General features: G+C 34.7%; 5 protein-coding genes across 15 annotated transcripts; 3 read left to right on the top strand and 2 right to left on the bottom strand.

Annotated features, from left to right (window-relative positions):
• Nucleotides 1-349: 349 nt before the first annotated feature.
• Nucleotides 350-3,877, bottom strand: LOC122597762 (mechanosensitive ion channel protein 10-like). 2 transcript variants are annotated; one of them, XM_043770331.1, is made up of 6 exons: nucleotides 2,349-3,877; nucleotides 2,143-2,266; nucleotides 1,770-2,063; nucleotides 1,478-1,680; nucleotides 1,203-1,290; nucleotides 578-761 (listed from the first exon to the last, which is right to left on the bottom strand). In XM_043770331.1, exons 1-5 carry the CDS (start codon nucleotides 3,773-3,775, stop codon nucleotides 1,209-1,211), a joined length of 2,130 nt encoding a protein of 709 aa, XP_043626266.1. In that variant the 5' UTR covers nucleotides 3,776-3,877; the 3' UTR covers nucleotides 578-761; nucleotides 1,203-1,208. The 2 variants fall into 2 exon arrangements, with proteins under 2 accessions (XP_043626265.1, XP_043626266.1); XM_043770330.1 differs by lacking the exon at nucleotides 1,203-1,290 and having other exon boundaries at nucleotides 350-761; nucleotides 2,349-3,871.
• Nucleotides 3,878-5,101: 1,224 nt separating this feature from the next.
• LOC122596525 (protein NUCLEAR FUSION DEFECTIVE 6, mitochondrial-like) lies at nucleotides 5,102-8,955 on the top strand. 4 transcript variants are annotated; one of them, XM_043769120.1, is made up of 4 exons: nucleotides 5,102-5,351; nucleotides 6,904-7,028; nucleotides 8,379-8,445; nucleotides 8,625-8,955. In XM_043769120.1, the coding sequence occupies exons 1-3, from the start codon at nucleotides 5,197-5,199 to the stop codon at nucleotides 8,396-8,398; spliced, it is 300 nt and encodes a 99-aa protein (XP_043625055.1). In that variant the 5' UTR covers nucleotides 5,102-5,196; the 3' UTR covers nucleotides 8,399-8,445; nucleotides 8,625-8,955. The 4 variants fall into 4 exon arrangements, with proteins under 4 accessions (XP_043625055.1, XP_043625057.1, XP_043625056.1 ...); XM_043769122.1 differs by lacking the exon at nucleotides 8,379-8,445 and having other exon boundaries at nucleotides 5,103-5,351; nucleotides 8,714-8,955; XM_043769121.1 differs by lacking the exon at nucleotides 8,379-8,445 and having other exon boundaries at nucleotides 5,103-5,351.
• Nucleotides 8,956-11,551: 2,596 nt separating this feature from the next.
• Nucleotides 11,552-15,786, top strand: LOC122596524 (protein NUCLEAR FUSION DEFECTIVE 6, mitochondrial-like). 7 transcript variants are annotated; one of them, XM_043769115.1, is made up of 4 exons: nucleotides 11,552-11,786; nucleotides 12,131-12,255; nucleotides 15,289-15,351; nucleotides 15,536-15,786. In XM_043769115.1, the coding sequence occupies exons 1-3, from the start codon at nucleotides 11,602-11,604 to the stop codon at nucleotides 15,306-15,308; spliced, it is 330 nt and encodes a 109-aa protein (XP_043625050.1). In that variant the 5' UTR covers nucleotides 11,552-11,601; the 3' UTR covers nucleotides 15,309-15,351; nucleotides 15,536-15,786. The 7 variants fall into 7 exon arrangements, with proteins under 7 accessions (XP_043625050.1, XP_043625052.1, XP_043625051.1 ...); XM_043769117.1 differs by lacking the exon at nucleotides 15,289-15,351 and adding an exon at nucleotides 13,653-13,686 and having other exon boundaries at nucleotides 15,624-15,786; XM_043769116.1 differs by lacking the exon at nucleotides 15,289-15,351 and adding an exon at nucleotides 13,653-13,686.
• A 630-nt stretch (nucleotides 15,787-16,416) lies between these two features.
• On the top strand, nucleotides 16,417-21,467 carry LOC122597119 (pentatricopeptide repeat-containing protein At1g06143). Its single transcript, XM_043769750.1, has 3 exons — nucleotides 16,417-16,597; nucleotides 16,776-16,919; nucleotides 19,725-21,467. The coding sequence occupies exons 1-3, from the start codon at nucleotides 16,417-16,419 to the stop codon at nucleotides 21,368-21,370; spliced, it is 1,971 nt and encodes a 656-aa protein (XP_043625685.1). The 3' UTR covers nucleotides 21,371-21,467.
• A 1,295-nt stretch (nucleotides 21,468-22,762) lies between these two features.
• Nucleotides 22,763-24,868, bottom strand: LOC122595846 (uncharacterized protein At4g28440-like). Its single transcript, XM_043768303.1, has 2 exons — nucleotides 24,456-24,868; nucleotides 22,763-23,159 (listed from the first exon to the last, which is right to left on the bottom strand). Exons 1-2 carry the CDS (start codon nucleotides 24,754-24,756, stop codon nucleotides 22,972-22,974), a joined length of 489 nt encoding a protein of 162 aa, XP_043624238.1. The 5' UTR covers nucleotides 24,757-24,868; the 3' UTR covers nucleotides 22,763-22,971.
• Between the last annotated feature and the right edge of the window lie 2,913 nt (nucleotides 24,869-27,781).

Here is a 27,781-nt window from a genome sequence, read left to right as displayed (position 1 = left end):
GTTTGTAATCTGTGATCAGTACTTGAATGTCTAACAAAAACTGTAATTGGTAAATTTGATGGGACTGGGAACAGTAAATGAACTGGATCAAAAAGGATTAAACAGGCATAGCTGCAAACTCTCAGCTGCATTCATGGTAGAAGCCGGTTACAAATGAAAAAATTGAATTTATTTCTGCACACGGCAGCTGGAAATCACCTGTTAAGATGCGTTTAATCTTATCTTTGGCTGATTAACTCCAATATTGAGAAATTCATCATTACTGCCTCGATAATAGAGGTGGCATTTTCAAACCATTTACCCAACTAGGCTGATTTGTGTTATAATATATCTACAAATTAATCAAACATAACCATAAAAGCGTGTGTTTAAACATTAAATTAAACTATTAGCAGTGTGTTTAGACACTGAAATTGAAATCAATAGAATAGTACTAATGAATGATAGAAAGAAGGGACCGTATGTATTGATTGATTAGAAATTACAACAAGCGCGTGGAGGTGGTTGCTGGTGGCGAGGCAGAGCCAACGTATCTGATCAAAACCTCTTGAGGAAGAAGGTGATACTTTAAATCAAGTTGTTCAAATATATTCTTCAGTTCCAGCACCAGGTTTGATTTTCTATCGCTTTTTTCTTCGTGATTCTGAAAGTTTATCGTATGCGTTACATATAGGCTCATCTTCATCTTGTTCACGTTTTCAATCTCCCTAACCCTAACACTATGCTTTGCTCCCCATAATTGCGGTTTACTCTCTATGTACCTGTTGTTAACAAATTATTATATAACACATCTTCAAATCCACATTTATTATTGAAAATAAAACAAAACCTACTTTCCATATACATATATTTATAGATATATATATCAAAATAATAATGTTATGCAGGGTCCGACGGCATACTAGTTCTATTGCACCGATACACCATATCGTGATAGTGATTTTGGAGTAACTTATCACTAAAAGGACCTCATCTATCCAACTTAAATATAAACTAAACACTTGGTTATCCGCAGGCGTCTCAAAAAAAGCTTTCTTAATATAATTGGTACCATTTATATACCTGCTATGTAATGGGTTGGTTAGTCTGTTGTCCTGAGTTTTTCATATTTGTTATAATTAGTTTTTAATCTGGTTTTGGTCTTTAGGATTTAAATTAATTTTTTCCCCCTAATTAACATGAAATTTGAAATGGAAACGAACCATGAATTAGGTCTGCGGTTGATAAGTTAGATCAGAAATCCTGCCCTCACTGTCAATCCCCAAAACATCTACCTTCATTTCTTGTTTCCTACACAAGATAAGGCACTCTAACCTTAAATTCAAACTATATACTATGTACATACATATCTAGGCCTGACAGCAATTATATAAGTGGGACATTGAAGTAGTGTGTATATATTTATATATATGAATGGAGAAACTCAATCGACATGACATATATAATAGGTGAAATAGAGAAAGCAGAGTTGGCATACGTCTTTATCTTAGCTTTTAGAGCTAAGATTTTATCGATTGAAGTAGAAACATCCAAATCAAACTCTACAGAATCGCTCATTTCAGGGCTTCTGTTGAAATTGCTGATTGCCTTTGTAGCCAAGATTGAATTCGGGTAGAAAATCTTCTCATTGTCATATCTCAGAAAGACGGTTGTCAAAATGTTTACTTCTTCTACTACGACCTATAAGTTTGTATTCGTTTAAATAAGTAACTCTGCATAAGATTGAAGACCAAATTGTAGTAAATAGATTAGGTGCAGTAAGTTTTTACCTGAACACCGTCAACAACACAACGATCACCCACGTCAAACGGATGCATCACAAACACGAATATAATGGCTTCAAATGCTGACTTAGCAGAGGTCCCAAACATGAAAACCCCAAGTAAAATCTGGGATGAGATGAATACCAACACTTCGGTTGTAGCAATCCCCATGAGAAGTAACCAGACGATTATGAGCACAAATACTGTGAGTGCAGAAACAAGCTTGTTTAGCTCCTCTATGGCTGTTTTTGTGTCCTTTAGAGAAAGTGCCAGAAACTTTCGCTCTTTATACACATTCACCTAAACGCCAATATTAAATTTCAGTCTTGATGCAAAGTATGATTTTTTAAATGAAAAGGAAAACAGTAATAGTTATTACCACCCAGTTATTAAAGGACTTCTTCTTAATCTTTCCAGATTCCACAGCTCCTTCAAACAATGGAAGCACTTTTTTCACATCATCTTTGTTCATAAACCGTAAAAGATCATCCTCTTCGATGTACCTAAGTTTATTTGACGATGATAAAGGGTAAGTTGCAGTTATCTAGAACAATGGACAGAGAACGATTAAGACCCTAATCTTACTTTTGTTTGTGCTTAGCTACATTTCTAAATATAGAATAACCAGCTTCTTGAGCTTCCCTCTCACACGTGATTGATCCATTTTTTTGTTCAACCTGATCTGCAGCATCCTCGCTTTCATCAATGGCTTCTGATAGCGTAGAAACTCCCGATCTCTTTATAACTTTCATTAACCCCCTCATGGTCCACGCAGATACCTTTCCACGCTTCATCTTTTGAAGCTTTTGCACATCTATAACCTTTTCTTTGTTTTGTTCATTCTTTGAACTTTTAAAACTTAGCTGTCTACTACTACTAGGTATGCTTTCAGAATCCCCCATCAGTTGAGGCGGCCCAGAAAGTATCTGAAGAACATATTGATGAAAGATGTTTTCTTGAATCCTGTCAAAGAATATCTTAACATGAAACGAAGACGCTAATATCTTTACAAACAGAGTTTTTAGTACCCATGCACCAGCACCAACAAGCGTAGACGCAATCCCTCTCGTGATTTTATTTAAAACTTTGGTTGTGTGTCTCGTTCTATGGACACCACGGTTGATCAAGAGTCCCCATGTTAGTAGAATTAAACCCAACCAGATAAAAACCCGAACACTCTTTTGTAGGCTGTAAACGAAATACAAGACTTTCTTTTTAAACAAGAATTCCTTCTCTATCAAAAAGACGGTGGTATCTGTAATCCACTCGGAGAACAAACGACCACAGAATACCACTAATATCAAAACACACCATTTCCATAATTCTAAACTCCAAATATAGCTATTTTCCAACTTATTCACAGTTTTACTTAGAACTAAAACCACCGCTACGCAAACAAATATACTAAACTCAATACAAAACAGAACCTTTCGTTTCTTAGATCTTCGAGTCTGACTTTTAGCTTGAAGAACGTTTGTATAATATACATCATCGTCTTCATCATCTTCTTCTCCTTGCGACGCCATTAATGGCGTCTTAGGCGTTATTGGAGGGGTGAGTTTTGGAGTTTTTGGCTTCTCAGAAGGAGAAGCAGTTGTACTAGTCACTTTATCATTTCCCGCCTTCCAATTGCTAGGAACTGCGGGTTCAATGAGTCTTGATTTTGACTTGGGGTATGGAGACTGTGGCAATGATCTTCTGTTAATGTCCTCATCCGCCTTCTGTGACGTCGTCGTTGGTATATCTAAAGTATTAGAAGAACCCGGTACGTTTTTCCTTGATCTGAGGCCTGAATCTTGGTCAGCAGGAATCAATTGAACAACTGGTAGTATAGGAGCAGGGGGAGGGGGGTCTATTTGAAGATACTTTTTAAAGGAATATGACCCAGATTCTTGTTTCTCAACACCCTCTACCTTTCCATTTGGATCATTAGAATTTGACTTTTCTTCTTCTTTTGTACCTCCGGAAATCTCTACTATAACTTCATTATTACTATCCAATTCCTTTTCCATCAGTTATCTAAATCTTACATAAAACAACTAAATTCAAAGCAAAGATTTTCTTTTGTTTTTGAATCCTTTCACTTTCCATGAGAGCAAACATAATATTAAAACATTCTTAAGATAAGAGACAAAGTCAGAGGCACATGTGACAAGTTGTCACATAAGACTATAATGGATTAGGCGCAGCCATGAGAAATTTCAACTAGCCAATTAAAACATGTTATATATATTATTAAATTATTAATATATTGCTTTTAAATTTTCCTTCCCAATTGCATGCACCTATGAAGATTCTGTTAATAACAGCATGGGTATTTAGCCCTTTATAAAAAACAAATAGAGCCTTAATTGATGTGGGCCAAGTGTAGATGAACAAATATCTTGTATTTGGAGGGCCAATATAGAGTTACCAATGAGCTTCACTAAAATAGGCGTAACTTGAGCTATGTTGGAACGAGGAGCGCATTTCTACAAACTACCTAAGGCGATTTGGGTCAGTGGCTACTTGAAGTCTGCAAAAGTTCGGATTCCACCTTATAATTGTCCATGACTATATGAGTTTTTGCTTCTTCCTGTCCATGGGGATTTTTATCTGAAGAATTAGAGTAATCTTAGTCTATTAGTGGAGGAATGTTCATGATTGTGGAGTAGAGGAGGCTCCTGTGGGGTTTAAGCCTTAATTTCCTGGATCTGATACACACAACACAACTTCTTATTGACATCTCAACTTCAATTGCTTTACAAGCGTTAGCAAAAACCAACTTTAAACTTTAGTCACCTTTTCGCAATCTGTCTAGAACCGCCAAAACCTACTGCAGTAAAAATATGCAAGGCTGAGAATGAAAAGCACATGAGAATGTCAAAGGAACGCATTAGTGAATAGAGAATGGAATGCTATTATTGATTAGTTTATGGAATTGAAAACATAATTCATAAGTGTGAATCATAATCCATCACCTATTGTTTTCCTTTAATAATTGTTTTATTTGATACTCAGCGCTTAGATACACAAAAAGTAGATAACCTACACGTTTAGGCTACCAAATAAGAATGTCCAATGTGCACATCGTTACAACCATAAAATGCTTGTTACTGAATGCATCACGATCGCACACGACACATAGTTGTAATTTCCTAATGAAGGGTACATCATAATTAAGTTCTTCAACTTAATTAATAGATAGATTAAAATCAATGATTAAAATTATTTTTAAATGTTAATCATTAAATCTTAATTCAATAGTAATAATAATGCTTTAATAAAAAGTAATATCACATAATTAGCAAACAGTAACAACTAAGGGACCGATTATGTATTTTTACCTTCATCTCCAAAACCCCCAAAACCTCAAAAGGGATAATATATCTGTTTAGACGAAATACACACATAACAAAATATACATATACGATCATACATACAACACAGAAAAATGGCAGCTAGGTCGGCATTCCGCTCCTTCAGCACCGTACGCACAGCGGCTTCTAGAATCTCCACCGCCGCAGCCAAACCTAATGCCACGTCAGCATCACGATCTGCTTTCCGCATCCCCTCTCAAAAGAACCCCCTTTCTCATCGCATTTTCAGGTCTCCTTTTAATTTTATCTCTTTTGTTTTATTCATTTTTGATTTTAATTATCTATACTACAAGCAAATTCTCCTTTAAGTTTGTAACATTTACTTTCCCAAATGTCCTCAATCAATTTTATATTTACCTAAGATAAATATATTACCCTTTCTCTCCCCTCAAATAATCATCTTTTTTTCTTTCTCCTCCGTAAGTCATTTATTCTCCGATTCATTCAAAATCTTTTATCTCAAAAACTGTACATCCATAAATTATAAAAATCATATGGAGTTCTTTTATTAGAGATGTCATTCGATATACTTTCGATGAATTTTTAAATCCAATGGCGGACGGCTAAGACATTTGGCTATCACACTCTATGATCTATCACCTTCTTTGACCAATCAAACTCTATGACCTATCACTCCACCATCTCACCGCCACTAACTCGACGGCCGCTGCAATGCGCAGATACCATTCTCGTATATATTTAAGGGAAAAGAATTTGTGTGTGTGTAACTTGTCTTCGGCTTGTAGGAAAGAAACTTTGTTTTGGTTCATTGTATGTAAGTAACCTGCTAAACTGAACGAATTGTGTAAAAATGATGGTGTGGTGGTCTCTCATTGGGCCATGTATCAGATGTTTGATGGTGCCACGTTAGTATCCGGCCGATTTCTTACACAATTCGTTCAGTTTTGAGACAAACTTACATACAATGAACCAAAACCAAGTTTCTTTCCTACAATAGTAGTTGAAGACAAGTTAAATACACACACAGATTCTTTTCCCTATATTTAAATTATATTGTTAATTGAAAACTCTCTCTCTCTCTCTCACACACACACGTAGCCCATGCCCACACCATTTTGAAGACCCACGGTAGCCTCCACCATGCCGGCCATGGTGTAGTACCACGGTGTGGTCAAACATTTAACGGTGTGGTTTCTTGATGATATCACTTACAATAGTACCAAACAAATTGATATATATACTACATATACAAAATATAGATTTATATAGTGTTGGAAAAGTTGTAACCATATGCTAAAACAATCAAAAACCATATGGTACATTTATCATTTCCCGATTACAAAATGAGCCTTTCCCTTCTTTTTATAGGCATACTCGTAGTAATACTTCCACACGAAGCTTTAAATATTCTTGAAAACAAGGCATACGTTAAATATTTAACCGTAGCTAAAATACGAGGTCTGCTGACTGTCCAGCCCAAAAATCTCTTCTTGTGACTCACTTTGTCTTAAAACTACAAAGTCGTAATGACAATGGGTTGTAAAATGTTGTCTAGTTTCCGGAAAGTGCTAGAACACGTCAATCCGAGTCCTGAGCAAAAAGTTATGAGCAAAATGCTAACAGGTGGTCTGTGGTCAACAACCCTTGTCTACTTGAACTTGGGTCTGCATTCTCAATGTTTCAGTTTGAGCCATGATCTGAATGTTGCTACCAAATGTGTCATCGTGATCTCTAAAGAAATATTCTATGTCTGTTTTTGTTACGAGGAAAAGAAATTTACTTGCCGCTCGTATTTTAATGTGATTTTTAATTAAAAATAGGTCTCCGGTTGAGCTGAGCTCTGTGTCTGTAGAATCAATGCTTCCATTCCACACAGCTACTGCTTCTGCATTGCTGACATCAATGCTTTCTGCTGCTCCACGCACTTGTGGTTGGACTCTTGAAGGTATGTTTCTATTACTTTATGATTGTTATGATGGTATCTCTCGTGTTATATGATGTGTGTGTGTGTGTGTATGTGTGTGTTCGTCTTCTTGTTTGCGCTCTGAACCAATTTTACTTCGCCCTTTAAAATTTCGATATATTCATAACATATGAGATTTGTGCTCTTACTTGCTGAAGCTAATGATGTTTGCTTGTGAATATGCTATATTATAATAGTACATACCATAGAGTGTTTAAGAAGTTTGTACTTAACAAATATTTTTATGCGACTGTATGGAATTTCAGCTTGTTGTGTGTGTTGTGTCTAAGCTAATGTTTTACGGGTTAACTGATAATCCTATTGTATTGGATATGACATGTAGATCTTGAAAACCCATGTTGACCAGAGTTTAGGACATAGTACATACTAAACTTTAATGGTGTATACTGTATAGCAAATCATAAGTTATCATATATATAAGTGATAGTATATTGTGATAATAATTAGGATGTGTGTGTCCTTTAAAATTGCATCCTGAGCTCCCTGAAATAAATTCAGCTCTTAATTAGTGAGAAATGTGATATTCATCATTCTTGGCTTCTCGCCATTGACTGGATGATAAGAAGGGTTCTTGAATCAATTTAACTTACTAAAAACAAGCGGTGCTACAATGAAATGTGAATCACTGTATGTTGGTTTTGATACGAGTAACTTCATGTCTAGTAGTTGTGATCAAGATGACCTGTCATAACTAATAGAGGGCAACTCACATGTACTTTTTGTTTGGAAGTTTATTTTTTTGAGAGCATCTCCTTACACAGATCTGGTGAAATTGTTTTTATCTTCCATGGTAACTTATATTATCTGTAGAAAACCTGAAGAAAAAATATTCTGTTGCAACATCATATTACCAAATGGACCTCATGATCATCAAAACTAATAACATTTCAAGTAATATCTTAACTTCAACTTTACCATTTTAGAGTTGTTAAAGTTCTAGTTGTAGTGTCAGTTCTCACATCTGATCCCATAGCATCACTAAATCTTGTCTTTAGCCTTTCTCCTCCCCTGCTCCAATCTAAGTTATGTTTAAGGTCATAAATAGTCTGAGAACAATTTACTTAGGAAAATGGTCTAAGCCGTATTACACAAAATCCCATCATGCCGAGCATACTGGAAATTGAACAATTGCCATGTTATTTAGTGGAGGACATGGCATACCAACATTGAAGGCATATCACCCATTCTTTAATACATTCTTTGACTATTAAACTTATGGAAAAACACAATGTTTATAGGCAATAGTCCGTATATGCTCAATTTTTAAGGTTAGTTATGCAAGTATCATGCTGATTCAATACTTTTAACCAGATCTGAACGACGATGTATGATGACTTGTTGGAAGGATCTGGACCTACTGTGTGATCTCCAGAAGCAAGTCTCTGAGTTCACTTTCACTGTCTTTATCTTATTTGAAGTTCTACCAGAACCAACTAGGATGATGCTAGTATTATTATCAGGCCATAATTTCTGGACTTAAATGTCATGTTGTTCTGTTTGGTCTGATTTACATTGTAGCAAGCATATATTATTTGACATGGACTTTTGTTTGTTTAGGGCTGTGATTGGCTCACTTTCGGCAAGAAGAATTAGCATGTTTCGTTTCCGTAAGGTTTTCATTCGAGTACATTGTTTGTTGATTGTAGATGGATGATTGTATGTGTTCAGAATTTCAGATGCTGTGCATTTGATCTCCTAGCTCTCAAGATGTTGCTGCATATTGTAATCATAGTGCTGGATGAGTCTCATCGTGTGTACTTTTGAGAACTTGATATCCAATCATTTCATCAAGATAATGTTGATATTGGTATTGACACTACTCATTCATGTGTAGTAGGCATTGGAACAAAATGATTTTGGGATAAACTATTTTCGCCATTACTGACCATTGTGTTTGCATTTACCGCTCATGACATGACCTCTTTGTTAGGTTTTTACATACATCTCTTGATTTATCATTTAATCATACAAATATAGGATTTATTTTCATTCATGTCATTGCATAACACTTGTATTGATATTTGATTTTGGTCATATGGGAAAGGACAATGATATTTGTACCATAACTTTTGTTATTTTTACCATGACTGGACAGCTAAATGATATACATAAACTATGGTACATTGTGATAGATTTATAAAAAACGGTGATACGAATATCACTACCCTAAGGGAAACCATACGGCCGTGTTTGATTTTTAGTTTTGTTTAAAAAATTTTTTAGTTTTGTTTAAAAAAACACTTGTCCTGAAAGTGAATTTTTGAAATGATTTTTTCATTGCAAAAAGTTATTTTTCAATGTTTACAATATCATTTGTTTTGAGTCATACAAAACATGTACTTCCTCCGTCTCATATTAAATGTCCAATTTTGACTTGTCAAGTTTTTTGTTTTAAACTTTGACCATGAAAATATTTGTCTATATTGTATAACACTTCATGTAAAATATATGAACGGATTGGGTTTTCAATATATTTTTTATTGATATAACTTGCATCAACTATTATATAACACAAAAAAAAGATGTTCATGGTCAAAGTTGCAAGCAGAAAACTTGACAAGTTAAAATTGGACATTTAATATGATACAGAGGGATTATATAACACTCGGTTGTTTTTTTAAGACACCTTTAATGGCTAATCTAATTGACATCAATAGTAATGCGACCTTTAATTTATTATTATTACATGTGACTGTATTAGTATTGTAGATCCTAGATACACTTTTTTTTTTTTCGTCTAAAAAAACTTTTGTGTTCATCAACAATTTGAAAAAAGTTTAATAAGCTTAAAAAGGTTTGTGAACAAATGTCTAACTTTTATATAAGTAGAAACCGGGTTGGATCCGAGGTTAAAATTATCTGTCTTTGGAGACAGAGGTCATGGATTCGATTCTCATGCTCATCAAGGCTAAAGGTCTTTTTCTATCTTTGGTAAAACCTGGAAGCAACATCTCTACTTTTGTAGGGGTAAGACTGTCTACATCTCAAACTTCCCCACACACCGTTAAAGACGGTGTTGGGATCCAAAACCCATGAAAGACGATATCGAGAGTTACTTTTAGCTAGGTAGAGACTTCATCTAAAGAAATTCGTGCTAGAAAGCCTCCCCACATATTATTTGTCACTGTACTGCGCACCTAAGAAGGTTTTGGATGGCTTGGAAAAGATTATGAGGCGGTTTCTATGGGGTGGCTCAGAAGGTGTTAAGAAAATTAATTGGGTCTCGTGGGATAGGGTAACTTCCCCCAAGAGGGCTGGTGGATTAGGCCTTTTCTAGTCTCAATGATTCGAATCTGACCCTACTGTCTAAATGGTAAGCTAGATTCAAAAACGAGAAGGATAGCTTTTGGAAGGAAGTAATTACGGTGATTCATGAAAACAAGAACAACTGGAGTGCTCTCCCGGTTAACAAATACTTGTCGAGCAACTGGAAAATAATTGTCAAAGCAATTGAGTCTATTAAGGTAGCGGATACGAGCCTGAACAAAATATTCAGAGGCATATGTGGTAATGGAAAAGAGATCAAATTCTAGCTGGATCTTTGGACCGGGGATGAGGCGTTCAAAGACAGATTTCCTGTACTTTTTCGGCTTGAGAAATACAAAAATTGGAGGGTGTCTGATCGATATGATGAAAACTCTGAGGAGTTTTCGTCTCTTTGGAGATGGAAAAAACCTCTTCAATCAACCGAGGAGATGACGGAATGGCAGGAACTTGGCACTCTTTTGAATGGTCTGAAGCTTACAGAATCAATCGACAGATGGATATGGCAAGGAAAGAATGATTCCCAGTTCACTGTCAAAGCTGTGAAAGATTTTATCCTTAGCTCTCGTGATTATAGCAACAGGTATGTCCTTCGTTGGTCCAAATGGATCCCTTTAAAGGTTAACATCTTCATGTGGAGAGTTGGTATGAATCGTATTCCAACCTTAGAGGCTCTTAACGATAGGAATTGTGTTTTTGGAGATGGACTGTGTGTTTTATGTGGGGAATATGAGGAATCGGTGGATCACCTCTTTTGTGGGTACGAGTTGGCTAACTTGATATGGACTTTTATAAGCTCTTGGTGCAAGGCTTCTCCATTATTTGTTTTCTTGATAAAAGATCTTATTGAGATTCATGAAAATGTGGGACTTGGAAAGAAAAAACAAAAGTGGTTAAAGGCATCGTCATGGTAGCGTGTTAGTGTACTTGGAAAGCAAGAAATGAAAGAAGGTTCTCAAATGCCCAAATCAAGGTCGAGAAGGTTATTCAAGATATAAAATCTTTGGCTTTTCTTTGGTACAATAATAGAAAGAGAAATGTAAACATTAGTTAGAATAGTTGGTATAGATTTAGCATTATTTGATTTGTAAATATGGTGTAAGTTGATTAGTATCACCAATTTGGTGCATACTGTGTTAATGAAGTTCATTTTTTAAAATAAAATAAAAAAAAAAACATAATTAGCAACCAGTAACAACTAAGTGACCAATTATGTATTTTTACCTCCATCTCCAAAAGACCAAAACCCACAAAACCTCCAAAAGAGAGGATGTATTTTAGCTCAAATATACACATAAAAATGGCAGCTAGGTCGGCATTCCGCTCCTTCAACACCGTACGCTCGGCGGCTTCTAGAATCTCCACCGCCGCACCCAAACCTAATGTCACGTCAGCATCACGCTCTGCTTTCCGTATCCCCTCGCAAAAGAACCCCCTTTCTCATCGCATTTTCAGGTCTACTTATCTCTTTTGTCTTATTCATTTTTAATTGTTTTAATAAATATTTATATCTATATATTGTTAATTATAAACTCACACACACACACACACGTAGCCCATGTCCACATACTGTGTGACACACTTTGTCTTGAAACCACAAACTTAAAATGTCAATTGGGTTGTACATAATTTTGCCTAGTTTCCGGAAAATGCTAGAACACATTAACCACAAACATTAATCAGTCCGAGCCATATTGAATCAGAATGTTGCTACCGAATGTGTCACCGTGCCCTCTAACTTATGTCTGTTTTTGGTATTCGAAAAAGAAAAATAACGTGGATTTTTTTTTTTAAACTAGGTCTCCGGTGGAGCTGAGCGCTGTGTCTGTAGAATCAATGCTTCCATTCCACACAGCTACTGCTTCTGCGTTGCTGACATCAATGCTTTCCGCTGCTCCACGCACTTGTGGTTGGACTCTTGAAGGTATGTTTCTATTACTTTATGATTCTCATGTTATGCGATGTGTCAGTCTAGTCTTCCTGTTTGTGTTCTGATGCCGAGTTACTTTGTCCTTTAATATTTCAAAACAAATTTTGAATATTACAATATTTGAGATTTGTGCTTTTACTTGATGAAGCTAATGACGTTTGCTTGTGAATATCTTGTATTATAAAGGTATATGCCATAAAATTTTAAATAGTTTCGTATTTAACAAAATTTCTTGTGCGACTGTTGTGTTGTGTCTAGGCTAATGTTTTACGGTTTAATTGATAATTCTATTGGATATGACATGAATTTTTTGAAAACCCATTTTGACTTATGAACCTTTAATGGTGACTTATTATATATATATATATATATATATAGGTGAGCATATATGATATATTGTGATAATAAATAGGAGGTGTGTGTCCTATAAAATTGCATCCCCTGCTCTTTCAAATAAATTCAGCTTGTAACAAGTGTGAGAGGCGATATTCATCATTCTTGGTTTCTAGCCATTGATTGGATGATAAGAAAGGTTCTTGAATCAATTTAACCACCTAAAAAGAGGTCTTGTTACTTACAATGAAATTACATGATGTACCCAGTGAGTCTTTGTGTGTTGGTTTTAATACAACTTTGTGATTAAGATGACCTGTCATAACCAATATAGGGCAACTCACATGAAGTTCTTTTTTTAGGAAGTTCAAATGTTTGAGAGCATCCATTTAAACAGATCAGGTGAAATTTTATTATCTTTCATGGTCATTTACCAAATGGACCTCATGATGACCAATCAAAAGTAATAACATTTCGAGTAATATCATAACTTCAACTTCACCATTTTAGAGTTAAGGCTCATCATGTTAGAGTAAGTTCATCTGTTTGAAGTTTGTAAAGGTTCTAGTTGTAGTGTTAGTACTCACATCTGGTTTCATAACTTCACTAAATCTTGTATTTTTAACCTTTCTTATCCCCTGCTCCAATTTAAGTTACAGATAAGGTCTATGTTGACTAGTGACATGAATGGTCTACGAACAATTTACTTACATGAACGGTCTGCGAACAATTTACTTAGGACAAAGGTCTAACCCGTATTACATATACCCCATGACGCCATCATGCTGAGCATACTGGAAATGGATTAATTGCCATGTTCTCTAGTGGAGAACATGGTATACTAACATTGAAAGACACATCGCCGCTTCTTCATCACATTTTTCAATCATTTTAACTTGAGTTCCACCTGGTAAAGCTTATGAACCTTCTATTAAAACAATACTATTAAACTTATGAACAACACAGTCAACACCATGTTTTCTGGCAAGAGTCTGTACATGCTCAATTTATTACGGTTTGTTATGCAAGTATCATGCTGATTCAATACTTTTAACCAGATCTGAACGACGATGTATGATGACTTGTTGGAAGGTACTATTTCCATCAATATTATTATTATATGGCATCTGTCATGTTATATGATGTGTCTGTTTTCTTGCTTGCGTTCTGAGACAACTTTAAAATTCGGAATTTTTAATATTATAACGTATGAGATTTGTGCTCTTACTTGATGAAGCCAATGATGTTTGCTTGTGAATATTTTTTTACTATTAAAGTACATACCATATAAATTTTTAAAACTTTTGTACATAACTAATTTTATTATGCGACTGTATGGAATTTCAACTTGTTGTGTGTGTTTTGTCTAAGCTAATATTTTACGGGTTAATTGATAATCCTATTGGATATGACACGAAGATCTTGAAAACCCATGTTGACCAGAGTTTAGGATATACTAAACTTTAATGATGTTTATCAAATCACGACTTATCATATAGATAGGTGAGCATATGTAAATATCTAATCTATTGTGATAATAATTAGGAGGTGTGTTTCCTCTAAAGTTCCATCCTGTGTTTCTTTATTTAAATTCAGCTTGTATTCTTGTAATAAGTGCGTGAAATGATGTTCTTCATTATTGGCATCTAGCCATTGATTGGATGATAAGAAAGGTTCTTGAATCAATTTAACCGTCTAAAAGAGGTCGTGTTACAATGAAATCACATAATGTGCCCAGTGAATCTTTGTGACTTTGTGTGTTGGTTTTGATACAAGTAACTTATTGCTTAGGAGTTGTGATCAAGATAGCCTGTCATAACCGTAGGGTGACTCACATGAAGTTCTTTTTGTTAGGAAGTTTAAATGTTTGAGAGTATCTCCTTACACAAATCAGGTGAAATTGTTTTTATCTTTCATGGTCATTTACTGAATGGACCTCATGATTTTGAAAGATCGTTTAATGTTTAGAATTTGATGTAGGAGCAGTCTTGAATTGTATTAGAAGTATAGGTTGTATTACTGGATATGACCATTGTACTGGTATTTGTTTGTACATATTTTTTGTGATAATACAAATTCACCTTTAAAGTTAAATGGACCTCATGATGACCAATTAAAAGTAATAACACTTTGAGTAATATGGTAACTTCAACTTCACCATTTTAGAGTTAAGGCTCATTATGTTAGAGTAAGTTCATCTGATTGAAGTTTGTAAAGGTTCTAGTTGTAGTGTTAGTTCTCACATCTGATCTCGTCATAACTTCACTAAATCCTGTCTTTTTACTCTTTCTCCTCCCCTGCTCCCATTTAAGTTATGGATAAGGTCTCCACGATTGTTTACTATCAAGTTACTTACATGAATGGTCTCCAAACATATAGCTGGCAAAACGGTCTAACTCATATTACATATACCCCATCATGCTGAGCATACTGGAAATGGAATAAGTGCCATGTTCTCTAGTGGAGAACATGGTATACCGACATTGCAGACATATTACCACTTCTTCAGTACATCTTTTAACCATATTAACTTGAATACAACCTGGTAAAGCTTATGTGACCCACTATTAAAACAATACTATTAAATTTATGGACAACACGGTCAATACCATGTTTTATGGCAATAGTGTGTACATGCTCAATTTATTAAGGTTAGTTATGCCTGTATAATGCTGATTCAGTACTTTTAACCAGATCTGAACGACGATTTATGATGACCAGTTGGAAGGATCTGGACCTACTGTATGATCTCCAGAAGCAAGTTCCTGGATTCACTTTCGTTGTTTTTAATCTTATATAAAGTTCTACTAGAACCAACTAGGATGATGCTAGTATTATTATCAGGCCATAATTTCTGGACTTAAATGTCATTTTGTTCTGTTTGGTCTGATTTAAATTGTAGCAAGCATATATTATTTGATATGGACTTTTGTTTGTTTAGGGCTGTGATTGGCTCACTTTCGGCAAGAAGAATTAGCATGCTTCGTTTCCGTAAGGTTTTCATTCAGTAAATTGTTTGTTGCTTGTAGATGGATGCTTGTATGTGTTCAGATGCCGTGCATTTGATCTCTAACTCTCAAGATGTTGCCGCATATTGTAAATTTGTAATCATAGTGCTGGATGATTCTCATCGTTTGTACTTTTGAAAACTCGATATCCGATCATTTCATCAGGACAATGTTGATTTTGGTATTGACAGTTTGACACTACTGATTCATGCGTAGTAGGCATTGAAACAAATTGCTTTTGGGATAAAGTATTTTCACTATTACTGACCACCGCATTTACAACATGACCTCTTTATTAGGTTTGTAAGTACATCTCATGATTTTCCATCTAATCATACAAATAGGATTTTATTGTCATTCATGTCATTGCATAACACTTGTGTGGGTTTGATTATGGTCATATGGAGACGATATGGTGGTGTTTGATTATATATATTTTTTTGCAAAAGACATTTGTCCTGAAAGTGATTATTTGAAAGGATCTTTTCATTGCAAAACGTGATTTTTCATTGTTTACAATATCATTTGTTTTGAGCCAAACAAAACATGTGTAAAAAACTTGGTTGCTTTTTAAGACTCCCTGAACGGCTAATCTAATTGACATCAATTCCAAGTTTTTCTGCGATCTCTATTTTGTTATCATTATGTGACTGTATTAGTATTGTAGATCCTAGATACTCTACTTTTGGCGTCAAGAAGTCTGTTGTGTTCATCGAAACAATCTGAAAAAAAGTTTAATAAGCATAAAAAGGTTTCTGAATCTAAGTGTGTATCTTCTCGTTGAACTGCCAAATGTGTCAACGAGCAGATCCCCATGCAAGTTCAGGCAATTTTTGGAGTAGATTATGATGTTGCGGCAATTGGTGAGTTTGGGGTATGTGCTAGAACCGTCTATGTGCCAGAAATCCTGCCGAACACATTCTTAAAGGAAATCCTGCCAAAAGGTGTTCACCAACACTCCTGTAAAAGTGTTAAGTCCCTGGGTGTTGAGCTAGGTGAAATGAAAGTGTCTAAAGAGATTCAAGCTAAGTCCGATATTTATAAGTCGGACTGGCCATCTAAGCTGAACACAACTTCGGAAGCTACCACATCTGAGTTAATTATAGATATAGCTTACGAACCCATACTTAAACTATTTCTAATACATTGTCATTGACAAATTTATACATCTAGAATTCCATATGGAGAACGAGCATTGTTGTTTGCAAGGTCTCAATTATTTACATGGACCCACTTCTCATTCAAGGTTCGAGTGGTCTGGTGTTAAGCTGTCTTTATCAGGGCTTTGGGAGGGGGGCGTTAGAGGCATAAGAGCAAGTAAACAGACCAGGTGTAACAAACTTGACTACATTAACCAAGCGAGAAAAGCCCTTTCTTTTCTAACGTGCGCTTTAGTTGTTCTATACTGTATCATAGACATGAACTTTAACACTGACCAAAGGCTACCTCCGAAAGTACGAAAGTCGACTAAGTTAATTACTTCTTTTAAGAATTTGTTATGTCTATTTGTATCCATATAAACCAAAACATTTATTATTTTATATCATTTGTGTAAATTCTAACAAAATAAATATTGTAAAATAAAACAAATTAAATTACATCAAGAATTATATAAATTTCACTTTTACCGACTTATATTGTCATCGGACATATCCATAAAAATTATATATATACCAAAAACCTATGTAAATATATAAGTACTTTATGCGTGGAATATACAAGCTTTTAAAGCACATATTAATTTTAACCAAATTCGTTTTAACCCCCTAAAATTTCTATTTTTTAACTTTTACCCCCACATCAAAGTTTTCGCTTTCATTTTCGTGAAACTAAACTTTTAGGTTCTCATGTTTTCATTATACAACTTTCACACAGTTACCATTTAACTTTTAAACATTTGATCTTTGATTATTTTCATTTTTCTTTTTTTACATATAGCGTTTTCATTAAACAATAACTTTTATCATCGTTACATCTTACGTTCATGTTACATTTAAAACATTAATATAGTTATTGTTTATGTTTTTATACATTTTAATATTTTCTCTTACATTAATTTTATTGTATTGCTACATGTTTAGTTGTTTTTTAATGTAAGTTTTCATCTTTTAACTTGTATCTCATATCAAAATTTTCGTTTTCATTTTATTGACACTAAACTTTTGGGTTCTCAGGTTTTCATCATACAATTTGCACACAATTTTTAAAGTTTGAGTTCAAATATTTGACATAAATTTGTCAAAACTTTATTGTATAAAAAACGTACCCGCGGCAACGCGCGGGGTCAATAACCAGTTAATTACTAGAATGTTTGTCATCTCTATTTCATACGAGTATAATGGTAGTAGTAAAACTACTAGAGAAAGACATCCGTTGGATTAGTATAGTTCCAAAAGAGAATAAAAATATTTTTATTTTGGGTAAATTGATAAGATTGGATCGAGACGGGTTTTTAAATCCTAACAACTATCTACTAACTTTGATATTACCACAATCTTGCTTTATAGGATTTGATCTTACAACCTATAATAAATAAGTGCTTTAAAATTTGATGAGCACCACTATCAGGCGGAACTACATCGACTTTAGGTAGTCCGGGCTACTAATTCACTAAATTGATGTAGTTCAAACTTTTTGGAAAATGATGTATTTTTAATTGGTGTTACGGGTCAAATAAATATGGGTTACTGGTTAACGTAATCAACACCATTATTCTATCAATAAAACTTTTAAAAATGTATCTGTACAACTAAATGGTAGATAAAAAGTGTCAAATATTTTTACAATTCACTAAAATAGCCAAAAATCCTTTAAAAAATCGTAACAATTTAGTTGTTATCGTTACTTTATGCGATACAAGAACAATAAAAAAATAATTTGTATATTCCGCCAGAAGACTCTGCAGAGGCCTTGACCACTATAACTCGTACTAGATAAAAAGCCCACAATGTGTTGTCTAATATGAAGTTATCTGTAAAAACTAAAAAGTATAGTGTCAAATATTCATTTATTTATTTTAATGACCTACTATATCATATTTTCTACTCTTGTATTACTTATATATTTGGGATGAAATTCAACACCGCTGAAATTACTTTCAATTACTTTAACTTTACCCTATGTAGCACCGAAACGGATATGGAAAAAAGACACGGGAACGATACGGGAGCGGAGAACGGCAAAACTAAAAAATTTAGGATATGGGTACGACAAAGATAAGACAATAAAAAAAAGAATAAATAAAAATATATTGATTGTATATAGATTGAGACTTAAGACTTGAGAGATTATGTATAATTATATATGTATAATTTTATAAATTATGCTTGATCGTGACCGGTGATCACGAATTAAATTTTACTAATCAATTTTGAAATAGAAATAACATGATGGTGATCTCAATTTTCAATTGTATAATGTAGTTGGTTTGTAATTGGAGGTATGCATAGTCGCAAGATGCAGTCATTTTTGGAATAGAAAAAGCTCACTGAAATTCTAATACTAATTAGATATGGTTTTGAAGCTTAACAAAAACGTTTTGGTATATATGGGAACTTCAAGGTATACCGAAACGTTTCGTACGAGTTTCCGTTCCATGGAGTTTCGGAAACGACACGCTTACCTGTTTGGAGTTTCGGGGCATCATAGACTTTACCCGCTCCCAAAAAATTTGTAGATAGATCCTATCAATAAGCCACGAATCCGGTGGGAAATATTTATGTGCTAACTACAGTAATGAGTTGGTAGCCAAAACTCCAAAACTATAAATTAATTCATAAGAAAGAAATTTTATTATGCCAAATGAAATTGGTGGGCAGACAACTAGTCGACACTCTTGTCACAACTTCCTTTTTCAACCGTTTTTCAAACCAACCGCCCTGTTTTCTATACATATTTTCTAACCACATTACAACATCATCAGCAGCAGCAGCAGACTTACAACCAGGTCTAAACACTCAAACTTTTGCTTCCTTTATTTATATATCCAAAAAAGATTTAGTTTTTTATATATATATTATATATACACACACACAAACACACTTTGATTATATGCAATGCACCCCAGGTGTTTGTGTTTATGCCAGTGTGCTTCTTTTTTAACTATTTGTTTTTATTACCCAGGTATCAATAAAGATAACATAATTCAACACTTGAAGAAATGCTCAAACTTGACACAAATAGAATGTATTTACACATATATGGTCAAGAAAGGTTACAATCAAGATTGTTTTATGATAAACCAGTTTGTGACAGCTTGTTCGACTTTTTACCAGACAGACTATGCAGTCGAAGCGTTTTCCCATATGGATGATCCGAATGTATTCGTGTATAATGCTGTTATCCGGGCGGGTGTTTGTTGCTTTAAACCTATCCTAGCTATTTGGTTTTATGTAAAAATGTTGAGGGGTGGTGGAATTAGTCCTACTAGCTATACGTTTTCGTCGGTTATTAAAGGTTGTGCTTTATTTGGAGAGTCAAGAATTGGAGAAGCTATTAATGGGCATATTTGGAAATTTGGGTTCAAATCACATGTGTATGTTCAGACAGCCTTGATTGATTTCTATTGGCGTTTTGGGATGATTTTTGAATCGAGACAGGTTTTTGATGAAATGGTGGAAAGAGATGTTTTTTCGTGGACTTCAATGATTTCGGTTCTTGCAAAATCAGGAGACTTGGTTTCTGCTAGGGAATTGTTTGATATGATGCCAGAAAGAAATTTTGCTTCATGGAACGCTTTGATTGATGCATATGCTAGAACTAAAGATGTCGAGTCTGCAGAGTTTTTGTTTAGTAAGATGCCTGAGAAAGACTTGATATCATGGACAACTATGATTCACTGCTATTCTCAAAACAAACTTTACCGAGAAGCATTGGCAACTTTTAATGACATGATGGAAAATGGTATTTTTCCGGATCAAGTGACCTTGGCTACTGCTGTCTCGGCGTGTGCTCATCTCGGGGCACTTGACATAGGGAAAAAGATACATTTTTATATAAAAAACCATCATTTTGATCATGATGTGTTTATTGGGTCTTCACTGGTAGATATGTATGCAAAATGCGGCAACTTAGAAGAATCACTGTTGGTGTTCTACAAATTACCCGAAAAAAATCTTTTTTGTTGGAATTCCGTAATTGAAGGGCTTGCAATACATGGGTATGCCAATGAATCACTGAAAATGTTGAATAATATGGTAAAAGCAAACATAAAACCAAACGGGGTTACTTTTATTAGTGTCCTTAGTGCCTGCACGCATGCCGGAATGGTTAAAGAGGGACAACAATGGTTTCTGAGCATGACTCGTGATTTTCTTATTCCTCCTGAAATCGAGCATTATGGGTGTATGGTAGATCTGTTGTCCAGAGCTGGTCTTCTAGACGATGCGATGCAACTAATAAAGGACATGAGAATGGAACCAAATGCTGTCATTTGGGGTGCGTTATTAGGCGGATGTAAACTTCAGAAAAATTTGGAAATCGCTCAACTTGCTGTTAATAAGTTGATGGTTTTGGAACCAGATAATAGTGGGTATTACACACTTTTAATTAATATGTTTGCTGAACAAAATAGATGGAGTGAAGTAGGTAGAATAAGGTCTGCTATGAAAGATCTTAGAGTGATAAAAGAGAGTCCTGGGTCAAGCTGGATTGAGATAGATGGGAGGATTCATCAGTTTTCAGCTTCTGACAAGTATCATGAATCTTGTTATGAAATTTACTTCCTGCTTGATAAGTTATGTATAGCTGAATATGTCGTTGCTCTCTAATGATTACCACATGTAATCTTGATTACTAGAGACTCTCTCGATTTGTTTTTATTTTAATTTTCATTTTCACGTAAATGATAGAGAAGTTTTTACTGTAGTACTATGCTGTTGTAAACTGACCTGAACAGTAGTATCTAACTTTAACTCCGCCATTATAGAGTTAATGGCTCGTCATGTTAGAGTAATCCCATATCTGATTAAAATTTGCAAAAGTTCTAGTTGTAGTGTCAGTTGTCACATCTGATCCCATAACTTCACTAAATATTGTGTTTACCCTTTCTCCATCCCAACTCCCATTTAAGTTATGAATGTGCTTATCCATAACTTAAATTGGAGCATACTCGAAATTGAATAATTGTTATGTTCTCTTGTGGGGAACATGGTGTATCAACAATGAAGGCTTATCACCAGTTCTTCAGTACATTCTTCAACCATATCAACTTGAATACAAGCTGGTAAAGGTGTAGGAGGGAAACCAACTTTTCAGTAAAGTGCAGATGTAACCTTTTTAAAACAATACTATCAAGTATCAAACTTATGGACGACACTATGTTTTCTGACAATAGTCTGTACATGCTTAATTTATTTACGTTAGTTATCCAACTATAATGCTAATTCAGTAACTCTAACCAGATTTAAATGACAATCTATGATAACCTGTTAGAAGGATCAGGGACCTGCTGAAAGAATATCCAGAAGCAAGTCCCTGGGTTCATTTTCACTGTTTTTAATCTAATTTATAGTTCTGCCAGAACCAACTAGGATGATGCTAATATAATTATCAGTCCAAAATTTCTGGACTTTAGCAAGCATATAGTATTCGACATAAACTTTTGTTTGTTTAGAGCTGTTACTGGCACTTTCGCCAAGAAGAATTAGCATGTTTCATTTCAGTAAGGTTTACATTCGAGTATATTGTCTGCTGTACGTATATAGATGATTGTATGTGTTCAGATAGTGTGCATTTGATCTCTAGCTCTCAAGATGTTGCCGCATAACATAATCATAGCGCTGGATGAGTCTCATCTAAATACTAGTTAGAGTTGTATTAAGTGTTTCAATTTATTTTTTCTTTAATTAAGGAAATGGACATAAAAGCATCCCAGGCTGCCCAGTTTTTAATACTTGCTAAAACTGACCCATTTAAACCCAAGCTTGTCTGGACTTGTAACCAACCATCAACCTGGCATGCATTGCCACCTCAATGATGAAACAATGTTCAGTCAGAACAATGGGTTGGCAAGGAAAAATCAGACCGGTCTATGAATATCTGATATACATCATTATAAGGAAGAACCAAACAACTAGTGCCATTAGATGTAAACATGAAACGAGTAAAAAGGACCACGCATAACCAACAGAACACAGCCTTGCACATCTGGTAAACCAATGTAAGCACAAAGACAGCGGGAATCAAGATAATTCAAAGGATGATCTTTTTACAAAGTTAACCGCTTGGAAGGCCATTCCACTTAGTTCTATTACATGTTAAAATAATATTAACAAGAAAGACTAAACCGACCCTTCTAGTAGCTGTATACCAAAACCCCATAAGTCACGATAGAATTTATACCTCACACCCATTGCCAGGTAAAGAGTAATCATTCAGCGACATTGACCAACTCGTACTCGACTAGTGACAAGTTGTTATCTTCCTTAACAGTGAAAGTTGCAGGATCAGTGACCTCAATACGTCCCCATTTATCAACAGCTAGTCTCATGGAGCCTTTGAACATATCAATCTTTGCATTTCGGATAATCACAGTATTTCCAGCCTTCATCAAGTCAACTGTAGTACACGCTTAATCATCATCAGTATCAGAATAGCTACTAGACTATGTTAGAAACAAAATCAGTACCAATCACAAAAGATGTGAATTAATAACTTATTGTGTGTCTGACTAGAAATGCTTGTTAGATATAAAACAGGAGTTTTGGTTGCAGAAAAATAAACCCCTTATGTTTAACCATTTAAAGAGACATAGCTTTATATATAACAAAATTCTGACACATAGTGAAAGGTATTAGTGTTATGCCAAAGTAAATGCCAAATTCAGCACACAAAAAGAAAGCAATCAAACTATTTGCTACAGGATAAAATTTACAATCCATATTCTATGTGGGAGCTTAAAATTACTCTATATATCCTTCAAAGTAACCAGAAAAACAGATAAACAACGGTAACATATAAGAGGTAAATCAATTCGAAACAGATAAGAAATTTCAATCCGAGTAGGCTTAACCAAACAGCTTAAGTGTCATATATAACTTATATATGTATTATTAGAAACACAACGTTCTCATATAGCATTTGAACTAGCTTTCAATGTCAAAATGAACAAAAGCAACAACACCATTGAAAGGTGTAATCCTCATAAGACCCCCATATAAGCTAACAATGAAGAGTTTATAGGTAGAAAACGCTTATCTATGTTTATATCCATCTATGGTTTAACAAATGAGTGAGATTTTCCACAGTAAAAGTTACCCAAGAAGGGCAGGTCTTTAACTAAGATGCACGCGGCCTAACAGGTTTATCCCCATGACGGTTTCCAAAATCTTTTCCTAGCAAACCCCGCGATGTTTACCTTAGAATCTTTAAACCTGAGCTCTCTTGTGAGAACATCGAGACGCCTGACCACTAGGCCCCCAAAACTTTAAGAAGGTTCTTAAAATCTAGAAGCCGAGACCCCCCCTTCGGAACTCCTAACAAATTAACCTCATTCTTCCCTCTTACTCGATAAACAAATGCATGATCCTAAACACACTAATTAAACAAAGCGTCGAAAAGAGAAGGAAAAAAAAAACCACACACATACACCGACACCAAACACTCTTCGAACTAGCCACCTCTAACAATCTTCTCCTTTTATATACCACATTGTCCCAATTTATAACCTAACAATCTTAAGCCCTTTAACTTTCCCCAAACACTCAAAAAAAAACTTAATTATGAGGGTTACAAGCCCAACAAGTTATACACACAAACATATATATATATATATAACTATATATATATATAATGAAATGAAATGAAACAGAATAATTAAAATAATTAAAAAAAAAAAAAAAAAGAGGAAGGGACCTTGTTCGTTACGAGCAGTGAAAAGAATAGTGCCAGTTTCATCACCAATAAGACACTCAGCAATCCGAGTATTCATCCCCCCTGACGACGACCTTCCTCTAAACGACGACGCACTCCTCGATTTCTTATCCAACACAGTTGTTGACGTTAACACCTTCACGGATAACGTATGGCCGTTAGTTCCAGGTTTCAAGTCACCCACTTTCACAAAAACCGGTTTCCTTTTCACTACAGCGGGTCTTCCTGTTCCCTGTTGTTCTGGGTTTTCAATTTCTGTCTTTGTTTCGTTGTTTGTTGCCATTTTCGTCCCTTTTTTTTAGAGTGTGTGTGTGTGTGTGTGTGTGTGTTTTCCCCAAAATTTGATGATAAAAAACCCTAACCTTAAAAATGTGAAACAGTGAAGTGTGTTTGGTATGTTTTTGATGTTAGTTGTGTTTTTGGGGTTTTGATCCAGTTAAGATGAAATTAGACCAACAACTAAATTAGGCCCAATTGTAAGTTTAGATTGGACTAGTAAATACAGTGAAGTTCTGATGTAAATAAATAAACATATTCAAGTAAAATTTGTCAAAGCAAAATATGAAAAAAAAATAAAAAAATAAAGATGTATTAGACTGTCCTTACGGGCACCCTTGGTGCCTAATTAAGGATTCTTCACACCGAAATCTCGATGTCAAGGATTACACCACCGATGCAAAAGTCGGCGTGAACAATCTGAGTTGAGTGGTTCGTAGTGAGTTTTGGCCTTTTTTATTTATTTTTTATTTTTTTAAAAAGTAACTTTTATTAACAAATTGTCAAACTCACATAAATTGTGGAGTGACATGTATACAAACACTAATAATTACACTTATACATTAAAGAAAATCCAATCTTGCCAACTAATTGAGCAATGCCTTAAGCGCTTTTTGTACCATAAATAACTTGTAGTCTTAATCTCATAGGTGACCTTCTCCACATCAATGTTCTTGCCTTCGAATTTCAATTCGTTCCTTGTCTTCCAAATGCACCAACATGTAACAAAGACCACACCTTTAAATATTTTTTTCCCTTTTCTTCCTAACCCCACATGTTCTTCGATAGAGAATAAGTCCCTAGCTGAGAAAAGAAAAATTGGATTGACCTTACACCATAATCCTATTCTGTACCATATTTCCAAGGCGATTTCACATGAGCATAAAATATGATCAATTGATTCCTCTCCTTCCTGACACATATCACAAACCATGCTGCCAAAGTAGTAATTCCTAGTTCTCAAGGCGACCAATGTCGGTACTCTGTTCAATGATACCCGCCCATAAAGATGTTACACTTCTTTGTTACCCATCTTGACTATTTGAGAACAACATTCTCATCTTGATTTCTCCTTTTTCTCAAAAATTCTTTGACATTCTTTACCACGAAACTGCTATCTTTACTTCTTGTCCAAATCCATCTATCTTTTAGTTGGTTGAGAACGATCCCGCTCATCAATCTTCCTGGTCCTTCCAATTCTGTTAGCTCCCCAGAAGTCGATGGAGAACAAGTCCATAGACATTCTGACCCAAAAACATTTGCTATTGTACCCACTCTATCTTTGACATAGCACTTTTTTTCTTTTTCGAGTTTAAACAATAAAGGAAAAAAAACTCGTAAGGGCTGGTCACCAACCCATTTGTCAAGCCAGAAACGTACCTGATCTCCCGACCCACAAACTCCCTTGAAGCACCCTATCAACGAGTCACCATTAGCTTTCACGTTACCAATACACTTCACAATTGATTTCCAAACCCCCAATACACCACTCTTACTAGGCAAAAATTCCCAACATCTTTTCGTATTATGAATGGAATCAATGACTTTTCTCCAAAGAACCCTCTGTTCATTCTTATACCTCCACATCCACTTTTCCCACTGTTATTTATTTTTTATTAATACCTCTAAAGGTTAGTAAATATTTACTAATTTAATATTCAACGGCTATAATCCCAATGGATCTTATTAAGTTCTTTTCTGCCCAAAAAACCAAGCATATAATTAAATACATTATCATATTTATCACAACAATTTTCAACTTCATTATCCGTTTAACAATTTGATTATATCTAGTTATTTACTAAGAAAATGTTTGGTAAGATGGACTGGGAAGTTGACAATGAGATGGAATAATGGATACTTATAAAACATGTAATGTCGCTTTAATATGTTAAGGGTTTCTATACAACCTTCTTAATACCTTATTGGAAAGTGAAAACCTTTTTTTTTTCTTTACTTTTTTCTTCACTTTTTTTTTCCTACCTTCATAAAGACGTAAACACATGTAAAGGCCATTATAGAAAAATACCGATTTTACAATGTCTTATTTAGGTCGTGCGAAACAAAGTAAACAAATAAATGGGTTGAAAGTACTTCTCATTAGTGGTTGAGCATCAGCTTTACTTGCTGAAGTTCTCGAGTTCGAGACATGAGAAATACATTTTTAAGGAAATTCTCAAATAAAGTCCTCCAGTGGAGCAGGTTTGAGTCCTGCAGAAAGGGCAGAGTTATATCCCAATTAAATGTCGTGTCTTTGGACGGTTTATTTGGGGATTTCTCCTCCTACAAGGTATTGAGGATGAGTGAGCTCTCTGATCCATGCCTTTCAAAAAAAAAGTTTGAAAAGAGGCTCAGATCAGTTAAACTGATTTTACGCTTAAGCCCAAGTATTATTGGAAAAGACTGTCTCACAGTCTCAGCCCACTAAACCATCTATAACTTTTTAAAATAAATAAAGAAAAATCAAGGACATTGCTTTGATGATGAATATGTTTCATCGTGCTGTGTTTGTTTTTTCTTTATGTATCTACATATATTATAGATAGATACAGTATATAGATAAATAGATAGATAAAATGAAAGTTACGATGTAAGCTCCAAAACTTAAAATTATAAGATTATTAGATAAATATATTTATATGTTTTATGGTCGGGAGACCATTTTTATTTTCTGTAAGACTTAGAAGCAATTTTTTTTATCTTAAGTAAAGGTGACTGACTATTTATTGATTTTCCCGACATACTGCAGTTGATGGTATTGGATGTTAATTATTATGTGTTAGAGGTATATTATGTTTATCGATTACATAAATTTATTACATTATTATTTACAAAATAAATACACCTCGCTTTTATTGATATTGCTAAAGCCAAATCCGGACTTAGTATCCATTGCATGTATACATTCTAGTTTTTCAAAAGCTTTGTTTTATTTAGCTATTAAATTGTGATGGTGACAAATTCTTAGATCTGTCCCTATGTGTGCCTACTCTGACTTACGATAAAGTCCGCTGCATTTTAGACAATCTCTA

This window comes from Erigeron canadensis, chromosome 4 (genome assembly GCF_010389155.1).
Source record: "Erigeron canadensis isolate Cc75 chromosome 4, C_canadensis_v1, whole genome shotgun sequence".
Lineage (NCBI taxonomy): Eukaryota > Viridiplantae > Streptophyta > Magnoliopsida > Asterales > Asteraceae > Erigeron > Erigeron canadensis.
The sequence above is the reverse complement of the archived record's forward strand: the minus strand, read 5'-3'. Positions and strand labels throughout refer to the sequence as shown.

Coding starts and splice junctions, on each gene's coding strand:
- LOC122597762 (XM_043770330.1), bottom strand. CDS start 3,775: ATGGAAAAGGAATTGGATAGTAATAATGAAGTTATAGTAGAGATTTCC. Junction 1,681..1,769: donor GTGTTGTTGACGGTGTTCAG/GTAAAAACTTAC, acceptor ACAAACTTATAG/GTCGTAGTAGAAGAAGTAAA. Junction 762..1,477: donor CTAAAAGCTAAGATAAAGAC/GTATGCCAACTC, acceptor TGTTAACAACAG/GTACATAGAGAGTAAACCGC.
- LOC122596525 (XM_043769120.1), top strand. CDS start 5,197: ATGGCAGCTAGGTCGGCATTCCGCTCCTTCAGCACCGTACGCACAGCG. Junction 5,352..6,903: donor CTTTCTCATCGCATTTTCAG/GTCTCCTTTTAA, acceptor AATTAAAAATAG/GTCTCCGGTTGAGCTGAGCT. Junction 7,029..8,378: donor TTGTGGTTGGACTCTTGAAG/GTATGTTTCTAT, acceptor ACTTTTAACCAG/ATCTGAACGACGATGTATGA.
- LOC122596524 (XM_043769112.1), top strand. CDS start 11,602: ATGTATTTTAGCTCAAATATACACATAAAAATGGCAGCTAGGTCGGCA. Junction 11,787..12,130: donor CTTTCTCATCGCATTTTCAG/GTCTACTTATCT, acceptor TTTTTAAACTAG/GTCTCCGGTGGAGCTGAGCG. Junction 12,256..15,623: donor TTGTGGTTGGACTCTTGAAG/GTATGTTTCTAT, acceptor TGTTGCTTGTAG/ATGGATGCTTGTATGTGTTC.
- LOC122597119 (XM_043769750.1), top strand. CDS start 16,417: ATGCAAGTTCAGGCAATTTTTGGAGTAGATTATGATGTTGCGGCAATT. Junction 16,598..16,775: donor GTCCCTGGGTGTTGAGCTAG/GTGAAATGAAAG, acceptor TTATACATCTAG/AATTCCATATGGAGAACGAG. Junction 16,920..19,724: donor CGTTAGAGGCATAAGAGCAA/GTAAACAGACCA, acceptor TTTATTACCCAG/GTATCAATAAAGATAACATA.
- LOC122595846 (XM_043768303.1), bottom strand. CDS start 24,756: ATGGCAACAAACAACGAAACAAAGACAGAAATTGAAAACCCAGAACAA. Junction 23,160..24,455: donor CACTGCTCGTAACGAACAAG/GTCCCTTCCTCT, acceptor CGTGTACTACAG/TTGACTTGATGAAGGCTGGA.